Source organism: Phyllostomus discolor, chromosome 2 (assembly GCF_004126475.2).
Source record: "Phyllostomus discolor isolate MPI-MPIP mPhyDis1 chromosome 2, mPhyDis1.pri.v3, whole genome shotgun sequence".
In the NCBI taxonomy this organism is placed as follows: Eukaryota; Metazoa; Chordata; class Mammalia; order Chiroptera; family Phyllostomidae; genus Phyllostomus; species Phyllostomus discolor.
This window is the reverse complement of record NC_040904.2, coordinates 40,874,642-40,891,177: the sequence shown is the minus strand read 5'-3', so window position 1 is coordinate 40,891,177 and position 16,536 is coordinate 40,874,642. Positions and strand designations below refer to the sequence as shown.

Below are 16,536 nucleotides of genomic sequence, written 5' to 3'. Positions count from 1 at the left end.
AGAAAGGCTAATATAAAATCTCCGGAAATTGAAAGTTAATTTAGGGATTAGCCACTTTTGCATCATAAGTCTATTTTTTCTCTTAACCACAGAAGCAGAACTTAAGGAAGTCTGGATCCAAGAGGTGCAGAAGAACTGGTAGTAAATAGACAGATGGTAGTAAACAGAGACCCTCGAAAAATCAAACTGAGAGGTTTCTGAAATTAGAGAATAAGCCAGTGGGAAAATATAACTGAATTCACAAGCATCTGTTTTATATATGGGTTTTCACAGACAAAGCTACTGGATATGTAGTTCATATGACAGGACAGTTAATACAACAATATTTTGTACTTTTTCTAAATAATATTTGTTATGCACTACAGAAGCATTCCAAGGAAATGTAAGGAAGGGTGTGTGCCAGTAGGTGACTTGAGCTTTTTAAGAGGGGGAGAAAGAATACCACCCCCACAACACACACAGATCTGTGTGTGTGCTGTTACCACAAAACACTGACTGACCAGTCCTGACCAGAATGTGTCACCTCAAAGTCTGAAGCCACTGTTCCAGGTCTCGGTAGGAGCTTATTGTCCGAGTGAAGAGTGAGATTGGCCCTTAGGAACAGTGATTCAATAGCCATCACTTTCTTCATATTGAAATTGAGAATAATTCTAAAACTGTTCTAGGAGAAGGAACAAAGGCTTGAGCTTTAAAAATTGAAGTTGGCTGCATCAAAAATATTGACAGCGCTAAAAGGCTCATTCCCTATCCCTGGTATTTTTTTTTCTTTCTTGTCCCTACCCCATTATTTATTGGTTTATTTATTTTTTTGGTAGGCTTGCTATTCTCATTTTGTTGCAAGGCTGCATTTTAACTTGTCTGATTCTGCAGTTTAACATGCCCTTTGACACCTGTGTTCATTTGTTCTCAGCTGGTGAATGAACAGCAAGAAAGCAGACCCCTCCTGAGTCCCTCCATCGATGACTTTCTCTGTGAAACCAAATCGGAGGCAATAGCAAGGCCAGTAACGTCCAACACAGCTGGTAATTCTTTCACTTGTAACTGATTCTCAAGTAGAGTTAATTTTCACTCTAGTAAAATAGATGGTTCTTTTCCATAATTCATTTTAAGTGGAGGATAATGTTTACAACCAACTTAAACTTTAGAACATACACCATTCACCCTAAGCCAATAAATCACTGTGCATTATACTATAAGAAACTGTGATATATAGTACACAACCAAATGTGCTGAACATTAGCCTGCCACCATTAGCAATGAATCATTTTTCTATGCATATATTTTCATATTTACACCTCATCTCAAGTCACATCATGTTAGGAAACCTTTAAAACAAAAGCATCTATTTCAAAGTAACATTTTCCAAGTTCTGGCTGGAAATTCTTTATATGACAAACAAAAGTCAAGTAATATAAAAATATAGGCAGCCCCTTCAAGTGGATTGAAATGACAATTAAAATGTCCCAGAGACTTGGGATATTGTACAGCCAATTTCATTTTCAGTCATGTAAATGAGTCACTCGCTCCCTCTTACAACAGTTTGTTTGTATGTTCTCCTGAAATTAAGCCTACTCAACCAGGAACGATCATCTGCCAGGCACTAACCAGTATTCACCCAATGGGCATTGTAGGATACCACAGGTATGAGTCACCCTTTCTTCAGTGCCCTCTGCACTTTCCAGTTCTCACAGATACTAAAACTAAGTCACTCAGGTAGGGCCCACCCTGGGGGAGCAACATAAGATTTGCCTCAAAAGCTAATTTTCCCCTTCTGTATCAGGGGCAGCCTTTCTGCATTGATCTCCTTCAGCTAACATTCATATTCAAAGGCATGTTGTTCAAATAGGAATGAAAAAATGATGTGCAGAATCAGAGAGTAAAGGTTTGTTGGATTGCAGGAGAAAATTTAATGGGGAAAGAATATGATAATCACATACCATCTTGTTAAATTAGTTCCATTTCCCCATTGTGTCCTCAGCTCGCTGTTGCCTGGAGTATTTTCATTATACTTTTAAGTGAAGAAAATCACAGATGAAGGAAATTATGATTTTTAAAGAGTGCTAAAAATTCCAACAAGAGTAATTAACATAAGAGAGAGGCACTTGATGTGGCAGTGTAGTCTACAGTCTCTGGGGTCAAAGTTTATGATTTCAAACCTCAGCTCTGCCACTTAGCAGCTGTGTCTTTGGGCAAGTTGCTTAACTAAATTAAGTCTGTTCCCTAATCTATCTAGTGATAGTAAGATCTAGATCTCATAGGCTACTTGGGAAAATTACAGGAAGCAATCTAGGCAAGTACTGAGCACCACGTGAGCTCTATCAGGTACTACCTTTCTCGTTAGCCATCAGCTGAAAAACAGTACCTCCAACACTTCCCTTTTTAAACGCATTAGTTTTCTGTACATCACACCAATGCAATCATTTTTCTGAACTGAGCTATCACTTTGAGTAATCAAACAAATAAAATTGTGCTTGTTACATTTCAGGGAGGAAATTAAGTAAATTCACACGCTGTCAGATCAGATTCATCCTCCTTATCTGTGAAACTGGATTTCTCCCCCTCCAAACCCGGAAAGCTACCCCCAGAAGAATGCAGAGGAGCCTTGTGTTTGTAACCACAGGGAACTCTCCGAGAACTGGGTGCACTAAGAAGTCCCACTGTTCTCAGAAAAGCTGTCAAGTGTAGAATTCTCAGGTCTTGATTCCAGTATCCTCTGCACTTGCCAGTTCTAACCGATGCTAAAACTGAGCCACTTAGGAAGAGCCCACCAGAAACAGCAACATGATATTTGACTCAAGAGCTACTTTCATGTTGGTTTTTCTAACATACAAAAGAGATACAGGTGAAATATTGGAGGAAAAAATCAAAAGTATATATAATTTCTTGCAATCCCCAAACCCACAGTATTGACTCTGTATCAGTTCCTAGCCCTGCCATGGCAAAGTGTCACAAACTGGAACCTAGTACAAAATCAAGGTCAGTAGAGCCATTCTCCCTCTGAAAGTGCTTGGGAAGGATCTATTCTAGGCATCTCTCCTAGTTCCTGGTAGTTCCTTAGCTTGAGGCAGCATAACTCTAGTCTTCACCTGACATCCTTCCCATGTGTACGTCTCCAAATTTCCCTTTTTTATAAGGCCTCCTACTCCAATATGATTCAACTGATTATATCTCTAATGACCCTCTTGCCAAATGAAGTCATATGCCGGTATACTGGCATACCAGTAGTGGGGGTTAAGACTTCAATAGATGAGGTTTTTCTGAGGGGACACAATTCAGTCCATAACACCCTTCAAAGAAGGGGGTCAGGAAAAGTGATATTTTGAGACTGGATTTTTCTTTTCTCAGCCTCAGCATTCAATACATCTGGGTCACACAGATTTTTATCCTGAAGGAAGATTCTTCTGTGATAGTGGTTTTTAATCTTAAAAGTATATCTTATGGCTGAAACACAATGTTTTTAATTCTCACCCAGAGATATGTTTATGGATTTTTCAGAGAGAGAGAGAGAGAGAAACATCGATCTGTTGGCTCGCATATGTGCCTCAGCTGGCAATCAAACCCACAAACTTTCAGTGCATGTGAGGACTCTCCAGCCACCTGAGCCACCTGGCCAGTGCAACACAATATGCTTTAATACCTAAGAAATATAGTTATTTTTTAATTATTACAAAGCCCACAATTTACATCTCAATATGCAACATCACATTATTACACGTCTTTGAAAAGGAAATGTTGTAGCATTCAAACACCTTGGAAAGAATTCTAATTTGTTCCAATAATTTTATAGTTAAAGGTTCTAGGAAGAAGATAGAGTTATCATTTACTACCCAAATTTTTAATAAAGTAGTAATTTTTAAATGAAACACTGTCATTTTATAGAAGAGTATGAAATTACATTGAGAAATCAGAATAGTCATTGAATGTTATCTATGGCATACCAGGTATTATGTATATCTTCATGCTTACAATGCATATTAAATAATCTTGGACTAAAATATGGAAAAAATCCTGCTTCATGTTTGTGCCAAGTCAATCAAGCTGAACTTTGAAGAACCTTATGTTAAAAAAAGAGGCATTTTTACTGGGTATTTTCTTCCAATGACAAATTAAAGTCAGGGTGCTGCCATCTTGACATTTACTTAAATGTTTAAGGAATATAGTTCTTATATAAATTAACACAAAGTAAAGAAATATTTATCTCTTCCAAAGGTCAGTTAGATGATGAGATTTATTTCTACTAACCCTAAAAGAACATATCGATCTTCTACCTCAAGAGAGTTTTAAATGATCATTTTGTCTCTGTATTTCAATTATCTTTTTTACTTTCTGCTTGCTTTTTGCACTAGAAGTAACTTCTTGTCATCCAATGATGATAACTTCAAGCTCATCTTTTTTTTGCTATTAACATCCAAGATTATCTTTAATTCATTTGTAATCTAGTATATAGCTAATTCATTGACCTCCGCACACTATAGTCATAGGTGATAGGTAGCTCAATGTCATTGCTAATATCCTTGATTTTAAAAAGGTAAATAAATATATATTATACACAGATGCATGTATCAAATGTTCTAAAAGTAACAACTCAATGGATATTTTAAGATAGTAATTATATCATAGGAAAAATAATTATTATAAAACTTGCAATAATAACTTATTGTCTGTATTCTCCAAAGAAAATCTAATATATGTCAGAGTATAGGAAAGACTCTTTTCTAAAACACAAGAAAAATAGGGCTTCTTGGTTTGCATTTACCAACCTACATAATCTAAAAGAATTGTATCCATAAACTTGAGCCATTAGGTGGAAAGTTACTGTACAAAGATTTTTCATGGTTTAAAAAATAATAATCTCACCTCTTGATAGGGGCCCCATGCACAGTACCTGTATAAGAGATCCCTGTATATATGGGAAGAGGCACTCTTAACAAAGTTCACAATTCCACCACAGCCACCTAATCAAACACCTTAACTGCAAAATTAGTGTAATATTTGCAAAATGCACATTTATGAAGCCCAAGTAGCCATGAGCCAAATGGCAGGCCTCTGGGTGAAGACTTAGAAATGTGGGAAGCAGCATTAATTACATATTCCAGTAAAAAGGCAAAAGTTGGTTGAATTATTTAAGTCTAATTTATCTGTTTCCCATCATTGGCAAAATCCTTCCTGAAAGGACTTTGCTTCACAGCCACTACATTGAAGAATATGATGTTTTCTGGTTGCCAGGGTAGCTTAGAAAACAGAACAGAGATCCTACAAGCTCCTTGTGGCATGTTCTGTGACTGCACCGGTCAGGCTTGTCCCAAGATTCATCCTCTCTTTTCATCCTCACAGTTCATAGCACTGTGTTTACCACCAAAGCATCAAAGCAGGGCTTCCTTACAGGTTCTGCTGTAAGCAGCCTCACCCCCCAGGGCCCGAGTAATCCAGAATGCACAAACACCTTCAGTGCCCGCAGGGAGCCCTCCAGTTCAGTAGGGGGTGATCCTCAATCAGGCATCCTTGAAATAGATGGAAACAAATACTTATGTATTCTGTCTTCAGGAATTTTACCCAATGAAAATAGGTTATCCAAAAAAAAAAAAACATTTCTGAAATCTCCAAGTACTTAAGCTATGCCTCAGACAGCCCAACCTGACAAAATATTGGGACCCAAACAAACAATAATTGAAGCCACATCAATAGAGTCCATTGTGGATGGTTCGGGTCAAGTCTAGCGAGGAGTACAAGAGCACTTGGGAGGAAGGGGCCCGTGTTTGAATCCTCCTGTGGACACCATCCTACCTGGTATGTTAGTTTCCTGTTCCTGCTGCAACAAATGGCCACAAGTTGAGTGTCTTGAAACAACACAGATTTATTATCCTACGGTTCTGGAAGTCAGCAGGCCTAAAATCAAGGTGTCGGCAGGGCTGCATCCTGCCTGGAGGCTCTGAAGGAGAATTCACTTCCTTGCCTTTTCCAGGCTTCTATAGGATATTCGGAACTCCTTGGCCAGTGGTCCCTTCCTCCATCTCCACAGAAGCCAACAGCATAAACTCTCCCTCTTTCTCTCTCTCTCTCTTTCTCTCTCTCTATCTCTCTCTCTCTCTCTCTCTCTCACACACACACCACCACCACCACACTTGGACACATACATTTTCACGTCCCACTATGAGAGGCAGTTAGCTTAATTTAAACACACATATTCTAGAACCCAAACCTTCATATGGCTAAGAGAATCTTTTAAATTGGGTTAAGAACATCAGCAGAGCAGACACCCTCATCTGTGGCAAGCAATGTTATCTTTGAAGCCCATGTGGAACAGTGAGACCCTTTATTTTTAATTCTTAGGTACACATGTGTGCGCGCACGCACACACACATGCACACACGCACACACTAAAATGTGATTTGTCTTCCTCCAAACGGTAAAAGTTGGCACCCATCCTTCTGTGCTTTTGAAACTGTGGTCCCTGGGGATTCTCCGGCTTCAAAGCTTTCTATACAACCTTCATGCCACCCCCTTCATCACCTGGGTAACAAGTTGGGCCTTTTCTGTGTGCCAAGCATGTGTTTTACATTTGCTGGGAAAGAACAAAGGAGTGAGAGCCCAGAACAAACACCGGAAGTGCTGAGGACAGTTTGAAAGGGGAAAGAATGTTACTGAGCCAAGTTTGAATCCACAATTCACTCTATAGTAATTCATTTATTCTGAATGGTGAGAAGCATTACAGAATTAAATGACTACTTACCTGTTATTATTTGTAACAAAAATATTTCCTATATAAAAGTAGATAAGTTCTATATAATTTGCTTCTTAAAGCAGAGTGGGTACAAGTGACTAATTCCTCATTGTTTTCAACAATGAATAAAAAGGACCTATAATGGCATTTCAGAGACGGTTTTTCTCTTTCTTCCCTCTATTATAAAGAAATCACAGTGGGCCTAGGATCACTACTGACATACAGTGGCTAGGAAACTTTTGTTTAAACATTTAAAGGACAGGAAATGTGTGGTGACCTAGCCTATCTCGGCTGCGTACCATGCTTAAATTGTAGCTATCAAGCCAGGTGCCTTCGCTCTGAACGCCACTTCTTTCCCCCCACATTCAAGTACTCGTCAGCCACAAAACAGTCCTCAGATCTCAGAGCAGCTCAGAGCAGCCCAGCATTGGGAAGTGCTCCCGTCTCCTCAGGAAGGCTCAGATGCAACGAGCTGACACTTTCAGGCCATCTTGTGATAAATTGACTTTATAACATCTTCTGTAGAGCCCTATCTTTGTCCCATCCTCCGTTTTATTCCCAGTGGTGTTTCCTCTTTCTGTCAGTGTGTGGAGCTGATTCTTGCCTGAAATAGAAAGGACCAAGGAAAATAGGAAGAGATTATAAGAGGGGAAAATAGAAGGACTGAAAGGAAAAGGAAAGAAAAGCATCATGAATTGGCCACCAAAGAATGGAAATAACATTTATCGAGTACTTATTGTATGCATGACATTGTACACGTTTGATTTACAAATCAGAAAATTGTATCTCTGTATCATACTTAAAAGATAGCCTAGTAATTCCACATTTTTCAGATGAGGAAACTAAAATTCAGAGAGGTCAAGAAACTCATTCCAAGTCACACAGCTAAACAGTGGTATAGGCAGGTCTTTCCACTTCATCATCAACATGCAGCCACTGTGATTTATAATTGAAATCAGAAGACAAGATCATGGAGAGTAAAGCATGACACACTATCTTAAGGATCCCGTAGGGATGCTTAGCTCACAAGGACAGTACAGTACTAAAGGAATTCTGGTTGTGAGCTCAGTAGAGCCCTGATCCTGCCTTCAGTGCAAGGGGGAAGCAGATGGAAGAGAGTTGAGACATCAACAAAAATCTGTTCCCTACCAAGAGGAAAAGTTGGCAGATCAAAAGGAGTGGTGCAGTTCCTGTAGACAGTGCCAGGAAGGGTTAACACGAGGGGTTTTGTTGTCACTTTGATGGTGTTTCTGAGCTAGCTGGGTGAAGAGGTCCTGGCCAGCCTCTCACAATGAGCTAGTCAAACACTGGTTACTTGCACTGGAAGAGCAAGAAGAATGAAGAGTTTCAAAGCTTGCCTTTTTAATTCTCATTTGCCTGGTTTGCATTTGAACAAATTACTATTTCCGTCTACATCATAGTATTTAATACAATGTAATCAACCTGCTAGGAGGTAAAAGCCTCATTAGACTTTTTTGATTTGCTACATTGAAATTTAAACTTGCATATTAAGCAGCAAAGACATTACCATGTGTACCCATTCATCAACTGTGTATTATAAAACACCTTTCTAGTTCAGCCCAAACAGCAAGCCATTTTCTGATTAAATCACTTAGTTAGATAAAAGGTAATTAACAACATTCCATTATACAATGTTTACTTGCGTGGTTTGAAATTAAAACACAAAGACAGTCAGAAATTTTACCAAATCATCCTCATAACTGTTTCACAAGCATATCCCTGAAAATGATAGATTGTCTCTTCTTTGAAAAAAACTGCATTCTAACATAAACCTCTCTGTAAATAAAGCAAAACAGTAAAGTAAATAGTACCTGAACTCAGATTCAATTTTATCGTTTTAATTTCATCCAAGCCTTCATCACTGGTGAGGCTGATCTAAATCCTGCCCTGCAGATTTGTACCATGCGGAAAAAGGACAGGCAGTGAACTTGCCCATGTAAATACAAACTGTCCTCACAAATCAATGACGACCTAACTTTAATTTGGTGCTTCCAACCTACACCACAAACACAAATTCCTTCTGCACCCAACCAAAATCTAGTTTTAAAGAATAACTTCAGAGCTCTGGCTGGGCTAATCTTAACCTCTTTGGTCTCTGTTAGTGTTGACCACAGGCTTAGACCTCCTGGACCTGAGCGAACCCGTCTCGCAAACCCAAACCAAAGTCAAGAGGTTGGAGGCCTCATCGAAAACCTCATCCCTCAAGAAGAAGGCTGATGGATCTGATCTCATCGGTGCGGATGCTGAGCAGAGAGGCCAGCCTCCTCGAGGCCCGGAGACGTCATCCTTAGATTTAGGTGAGGCAGTAGCTAGTGTCCGTTGCTGCTCTCCCTTGCCTTGAGAACAAGGAAGTTCCACAAGGGACATTAAAACCATGGGCAAAGGAGCAGGAAGGGTGAATTACATGTAGAAAACTGGGCATGACACATTTCTTTTGTGCTTGGACTTAATGACAGTTGGGGGCTCCACTTTGAGTAACTGATGGGGAGTCGCTCATGTATTTATTCAACCCACATGCACTGAGTTCCTGACAGGTGGCAGACACCACACTAGGCACTGGAGTTACAGGTAAAATCAGACATGAGTGTTGCTCTCTAGGAGCATTCAGTCTAAAGCAGGAGAGCCAGTCGACAGACAGAGACAGACAGACAGACAAACAACTATAACACAAAGTCCAGGAACAGCCAGATGGAATGGTAACTTGTAATAGGTGTGAAGATACATTCACTACAATCCCAGCTCCCATTTAGTGATGGCTTGTGATGTCCAGGACTGTGTTACATGTTTTATATATATCAGTCCTTTAATTCATTCCCAACTCTTTGAAAGGAAGTGAGAAATGAATATTTCAAATTTAAATAATTTGCCCAAGAGCTCAGTTAGTATGAAGAAGAGCTGAGATTGGAGGCTAGCTCTAATTAACTTTAAAGTCCATACTAATATCCACTGTACGTCTTCCTGAGAAACGAGACTTACCCTCAGCTCGTGGAACTAGTCATATTAAGCTCTTCCTTCTCAGGAGAAATAAAGGTGGCAGGTATTTTAGAAAGCTGAAGGTAACTCTTTTTTCTCCAGGCTGTGACTGACTGGTGTGCATGTGTATGCATATGTACATGGGTAAATATTCATAAAATTAGTATATTAGTAACTTATCCACAAGGTGGCAAATATTAAAGGGGATATATATGTGAAATCTCTTTGCACTGTAATGTGTACATGTTAGATGATCATGAATTAATTTATTCATTTGTTCAGTAAATGTTTCTCTGCATACCTACTGTGTTCCATACTATGTGCTAGAAATACACAGATAAATGATATAAGCTCTCTGCCTCAGTTAAGTTTATATTCTTTTTTAGTAAGCTTCCAGCCTAGCTGGGAGAGAGAAGAAAGATTCAGTGAGTATAATCAAATGTGCACTGCAGGAGTCCCCTGTGTTTGCACTTCCACTTTCTGAAGTTTCAGTTACCTGTGGCCTGAAAATGCTGAATGGAAAGTTTCAGAAGTAAACAATTTATAAGTTTTCAATGGTGTGCCATTCTGAGTAGCATGATGAAGTCTCAAGCTGCCTGGCCGCATCTCGCCCAGGATGTGAATCACCCCTGTGTGCGGCATCTCCACACTGTCTACACTACCTGCCCACTCATCACTTAGTAGCTGTCTCAGTGACCAGATTAACTGTGGTGTCCTGCAGTGCTTCCTTAATAATGGCCACGAAGGGCAAGAGAGTGATGCTGGCAATTCGGAGATGCCAAAAGGAATTCGTTAAGTTCTTCCTTGAAGTAAAAAGGTGAAAGTGCTCAATTTAATAAGGAAAGAAAAAATTCATATGCTGAGGTTGCAAAGTCCTATGGTAAGAATGAATCTTCTATCAATAGCATTGCCTAATTTTTAAATTAAACTTTATCTTAGGTGTGTATGTATAGGAAAAAATATGGTATATATAGGGTTCAGTACCACCCACAGTTTCAGCATCCACTGAGCGTGTTGGAAAGTATCCCTCGCAGATAGAGGAGCTACTGTATATGTTGCAGTAAAAGGAAACCCAGGTTCTTCCTACAAGAGCACCTTCATGGAGCCCCTGACCCTGCCAAAAGGTTGTAGAAGGCGTCTTATAGGAGGTGCTGTGTGAGCAGACTCTGGAGGGATGAATGGGAATTTTCCAGATGAAAAAATACAGATCAGAAAGAGGTGGAGAGGAAGGGACAGGGCATATTTTTGATGCAGAAGAGAAAGGGATTCACACACAAATAGACAAGCACAAAAAAATTATATCTTTTCAAGCAAATACAAGTATTGTAATAGGATTCAAATAGTGAAAAATAAGTCTGAGAATCTCTGGAGGTCAAGATAATGGGAGTTCTCGGAAGCCATGGCCTTGAGTTTGGCAGGGTTGAAGGGTTTTCCACATGAGAGTGACATCAACAAATTCTACCTTAAAATAAAAAAAAAACTTTTATCTGGTGGGTGTGTATAGAAAGGAGTGGGAATATAAAGACCAATACAAACATCTAAGATCGTGACAGAGAGGATGATTAGAGGAAGACACATTTGGAAAAAATTAACACAGGACTTGTGGACTGAGAAGACGTGTGTTTGCCAGCAAGGAAGACATCTAGATTGTGCCAAACTCTGTGATGAGGATACAGGAGGGGAAGGAGGGAGGGAGAAAGACAAGGTGGAAACCACTGAGTTCAGTTTTGAGCCTTTTGTGCAGGGTGGGGCAAAAGTAGGTTTACAGTTGTTCTTATGGAAAGTAATACAATAATTAATAAATAAGAAGAAGAAACTCCATGTTTTGCAAGCTTGCAACTGTAAACTTATTTTTTATTTGAGGAAACTGTGGGACTTCTCTGTGGAAATGTCCCAAAGACTCTTAAGTGTATACTTCTAGAACTCAGGAGAGAGAGCTGAGCAGGAAATGGAGATCTGAACGTCTGAAGCCTATGAATGGATATCACACTTACGGATGTAGATGGTGTCACCCAGAGACAGACCCTAGAGGAAGCGAGCAGAACAACACGCATTTCACACCAGCTGCACACCAGGATCCCTTCTCGCCCGCCCTACCCTGCTTTGAGGCCTGTCTCTTTGAGGAAAACTTTATAACTCTCTAGTACTTCCTCACCATCCATGTGTTCAAGGTTTATTCAACTACACAAATGAGTAAATGAAATTTATACATTTATGTAAAAATATATTATTAAACACATTACAATATAACACACTATCAATATAAAGAAACTTAAATTTCTCTGCTTTTGAGAAAATGTTTCTATAACAAGTTATAATAATATTTAGAGAACTTTGGAGGACACTAACGGCAAACCTATCTTTTCATAAGGAAAAAAATGGACCCCAAGATTGTCTCGATGGTTTATTTACAGTCACACACTTGTTAACAAGAAAGGACCCTCCAGGCTCTTCATCTGTAAGGATTAAGCCACAAGGAGAAAACGGTGCCGGCATTCTCTTGGCTTTCTCCATTGCCTCCTTTCTCTCCATCCCCTTTGTTAATTCCCTCCTTGGCGAGAAATTAAGCAGTCTGTGCAAAAGCTGTGAAAGGTGTTCTAGTTTATTCTCACCTCCTTTTAACAGGGAGCCTCTTTAAACAGAATTTCTGTCTAGAGACCTGCCAGCAGTGCCTCCCAGCCACTGCCTTCCATGGAGGTCCATAGGATACAGTACTCCACAGGCTCATTCCCACCAGAGTCCATGGACTCATGCACAGAATTCAGAATGCACACAGCTCTTGAAATAAATTCAGGTAAAACAACCTGATTGTTTGACTGTAAAAGCAATCTAATTTCATTAATAGGTTTCATTTTTATTTTGCTGCACATGCTTTAATTTTCACGTGATCTTAATGAAATGGTCTTAGGGTTTGAAAACATCAGTTGAGTAAAGTTCACTAGTATGACGCTTCTCAATCTTAACCAATCTCCCTTTTTCTCTCTGCTCCTCATATTCCCCCCCGTCTCCCTCACCCCCTTCCTGTCTCCTCACTAGACATTCAAACACAACTGGAAAAATGGGATGATGTTAAGTTTCATGGCGATCACAAGGGCCATCCAATGGCAGAGAGAAAATCATGCTCATCTAGGACTGGCTCAAAAGAACTATTGTGGTAAGATATTTTAAATCAGAAAATAACCATTTATGTGTCAATTGTGTAGGTTTTTCCTCTCATGTACTGAAATAGCCAATGAGTTAAGTCAATCCAAATACTTGGTGCCACATATAACCCCATATATATCAGTGTTAATTACTGTGGCTTCTAAAACTAAATTATTTCATCTAAACTGTCAAAAACCTGCCAATATTCATAATTCAATATTCATTACTTGTTGATAATTTTCTGAATGTATAATTGAGCTGATCAAAATAGGTACATGCATGTGTCTGCTGATGCGCATGTTCAATATATGACATGAATGACAGTTAAATTAAAGGTTTCTGGGTGCACAGGTAACCTTTTCTGACCTTCTTCGTCATCACTATCAGTTAATTTACTATTTAAGGGTAATCCTGGGAGGCCATGAGAAAAACTGGCTTCCTGAATTTTGCCATATTTTTAAATCTTCCTAAAGGACAGCCTGTTTTAGTCCCCTTTTGCCCCTCACTCACCTCCACTTGTTATGACATTTTATGTTCCATACGAGGATTATATCATGCCTGAGAGGCTTTGTGGAAATCTCTCTTGCCCTCAAAATAATACTTCTTAATAAAGCAGAACTTTGTTAGAGGAGCGGCGTTGCATTCATTTACTTTTTGCACATAATTGGACTGAATTCTAAATCACAGGCAATAACACCTAGCACATCGCAGCCGCTTAAATCCCAAAGATGGTCATTATAATAAAAACATATAAAAGTTACCTTTTTCATCAAAATCCTGGCGAGAGCTTTGTTCCCGTGACTCTCAATGATGCCAGTTACCTAGGTTTCTCGGCTGGGTTTCTAGCTAAATCTGCTTCTCGGTGTTCATTAGCTGCCTTCACTGATCCTGTGCAGGTCCTCAGAGCACAGGTCTCAACCAGAGCTGAGCGGCGGGAAAAGTGCGCTGAACTCCGAGTCGGCGGCCGAGTTGGAGTTAGTGCCTCCCACACAGGTAACACATCGATTCTTCCGTGAACCCGTCTTTTCTAAGAGATGGTTTATATCTTAAATATTTTACATAAATTTTCACAAAAATTTCTAAGTATGTTTTCTTTATTTTGTATTATAATGCGCTTTCTTACTCAGTATCTGTCTCTGTGCCTAGACTGGAAAATGAGTTAATGAAATCATGCGTCCGTAGCACTTTTTTCTGTCTCCAGCACTTGCTGTTGCATTATTTGGCAATACAAAATCTGTACTACTCCATTATTAGCACTACCATGCCGCAGAAACAAAGAAGAGGAAATTACATACTGAGTGCTCATTTCCATCCATGCCCGGTGGAACAGGGTGCTTATTATAAATCAGGAGCCTGACTGCCACATTGAAACAAATTTCAAAGAAGGGTTAAATAATTATAGTATTAGCAGGAGTGGTAACACTAAGAGCTACCGTTTGTGAGCGTGCCCACTAAGGATTAGGCACTTGACTCTGTGCCGTACATATGTTATATCTAATACTGAAATACTCCTGTGAACTATTATTAGCCTCACTTTAAAGATGCTTTAAAGGGTCTCAGTGAAGTAAAACTCCTTCTCCTGGACAACTCAGCTCACCCCCTGGCAGCAGCAGGGCGGAAACCTGACCACCAGTCTGCCCACTACTTGACTCTCGACTATAGTATAACTGACTTGTCTAGGACCGGTTATCTCCCGTGGTTACAACTGCCAAGAAGGCCAAAGTCAGTCTAAATCTTTTCATTCACTCAAATGCTTTACAAGGGTACAGCCTGGATCTAGAGCCACAAACATCTCTGAAGAAATGTGTCTACATTCATACACTCTACAATTTAGTTAAAAACAAGGGGTCGAATGAAGTAAGCCTGAAATATTCTCTTGAGCTTGCTAGATAAGATATTGAAACTAAGAAAAGAAATATATTATTTCAGGTAAAGAATAATTATAATAATAGCAAATATTATTAAATGCTATGATAAGGCCTGCCAATATATATTATAAATATCTATTTGATCCCGACCAATGGCACCATGAGTTAATTTATTACCCTCACTGTACAGATGGGGAAGCAAAGCACAGTGAGAGTTAGGAAGTTGTGCATGCATCACAACCAGTAAGTGACAGAGACTGGCTGTGTAAACCAACAGCACCTCCCTCGTGCACCTCACCCTCCGCAAGGAAGGGTGGACAGTACTGCCCCCAGAACTCTGCTGGAAAGCAACTCAACTAACATCCAGAACAAAGAATGCTGGGAAGCTTAATGAATTGTAAATGTAGCATGAAATATCTTTTCCTCCTCTGGGTTCATTCTAAATGTGTCTTTTTTAAAAGCAAAATAATAGCTTTTATTAGAGAAACATTTCTTAATAAAAGTGTTAGAAATTTAGACATGACTAATGTCATTGGTACTGTTTCGTGAAGTGGGATCCTTGGGACAATTTGAAGTGGAACTAGGACGTGTGTTTCTCAAGCTGGGGGAGACTTGGCTCTGTATGGAGCTGGAGGAGGGGAAGATCAGCTGGGGTCCTGGTTGCTGTGGAGACCCACGGTGCAGTATCTCATTATTCCAGTGACTGCTACTCTCCTGCTGGTTGTCTGATTTCATCCCACCACTGACCCAACAGTGTGCTTTTAAGCAAAAACAATGTGCTTTGGAAAATTTGTATGAGACTCCCAATATTTTCCTGCAAAACAATGGAAAATGCACTGTGCCCTGACTGGTGTAGTCCAGCCAGTGGGGCTTCGTGCCACAAAGAGAAAGGTCACCAGTTCGATTCCTGGTCAGGGCTCGTGTCTGAGCTGTGGGCCTGTGCCAGAGGCAACCAAGCAATGTTTCTCTCAAACACCAATGTTTCCCTCCCTCTCTTTCTCCCTTCCTTCCCCTCTCTCTAAAATTAAATCAATAAAATCTTTTTTAAAAAATAAATGAAAATAAAACAAAATGTGCTGCGACAGTTCTCTGTCTAGATGTACCAAAATGACTCCTCTGAGAGAGTTACTTATTTGTAAAGAATGTAACCATTTTTAAAAAATACTATGTGTTTATTTATCATGATTTCCCTTAACCAAGTAAATTCACAATCTTTTCATTTTAATTCCAGCTTATGGTTAAATTAAGAAAATTTCATGAACTTGAGATTTAATCATTTGAAATACTGTCATTCAAATGACAAAGGGTAGACTGACTAAACTACTTTTAATAAAAACCAAAAAGTGTTTTTACTATTAGAAGCAGATTGCTCTTAAATATAGGATCACTTTACATAGATAAAATGATGAAAGTAGTATAAACACTCAAAACTGACTTGCAAACCATTCAGTAAACAACTTTAGCTCCCCAAAACTTGTCACTGCTCCACCATCACTCTAAGAGCTCACAGAAAATCAAGAAAATTTTTTCTTCTCTTTCAGGACGACTTAAATAATCCTAGGCCCAACAGGTGAGGAGCTCTTTGCAAGCCTTGTTTAAAAAACATATTTCAGAATCAAAGAAAATGGAAGTTCACAATGAGAAGAATTCTTACATTAGCTCATTTCTTATCAAGACGGAGCAAAGGAAACACAGTACAGTCTCTTCCACACAGGGTTTCGAATACGCTAATCAGAGTGGCAAGAGATTATGATAAATTACATAACCTCTATATATTTAAAAATAAGGTTTTTGACACAATCAAACTAT

General features: G+C 39.3%; 1 protein-coding gene across 11 annotated transcripts in view; it reads left to right on the top strand.

Annotated features, from left to right (window-relative positions):
- PEX5L (peroxisomal biogenesis factor 5 like) overlaps positions 1 to 16,536 on the top strand; it is a 205,476-nt gene that overhangs the window by 134,985 nt on the left and 53,955 nt on the right. For 8 of the 11 annotated variants that reach the window (XM_036017731.1, XM_036017733.1, XM_036017729.1 and 5 more), the window contains 4 exons: positions 911 to 1,022; positions 8,845 to 9,039; positions 12,752 to 12,869; positions 13,756 to 13,852. In XM_036017731.1, the coding sequence (XP_035873624.1) occupies positions 911 to 1,022; positions 8,845 to 9,039; positions 12,752 to 12,869; positions 13,756 to 13,852 (522 nt within the window). The remainder of the gene's footprint in view (positions 1 to 910; positions 1,023 to 8,844; positions 9,040 to 12,751; positions 12,870 to 13,755; positions 13,853 to 16,536) is intronic. The other 3 variants (XM_036017728.1, XM_028504609.2, XM_036017732.1) reach the window with 1 other exon arrangement.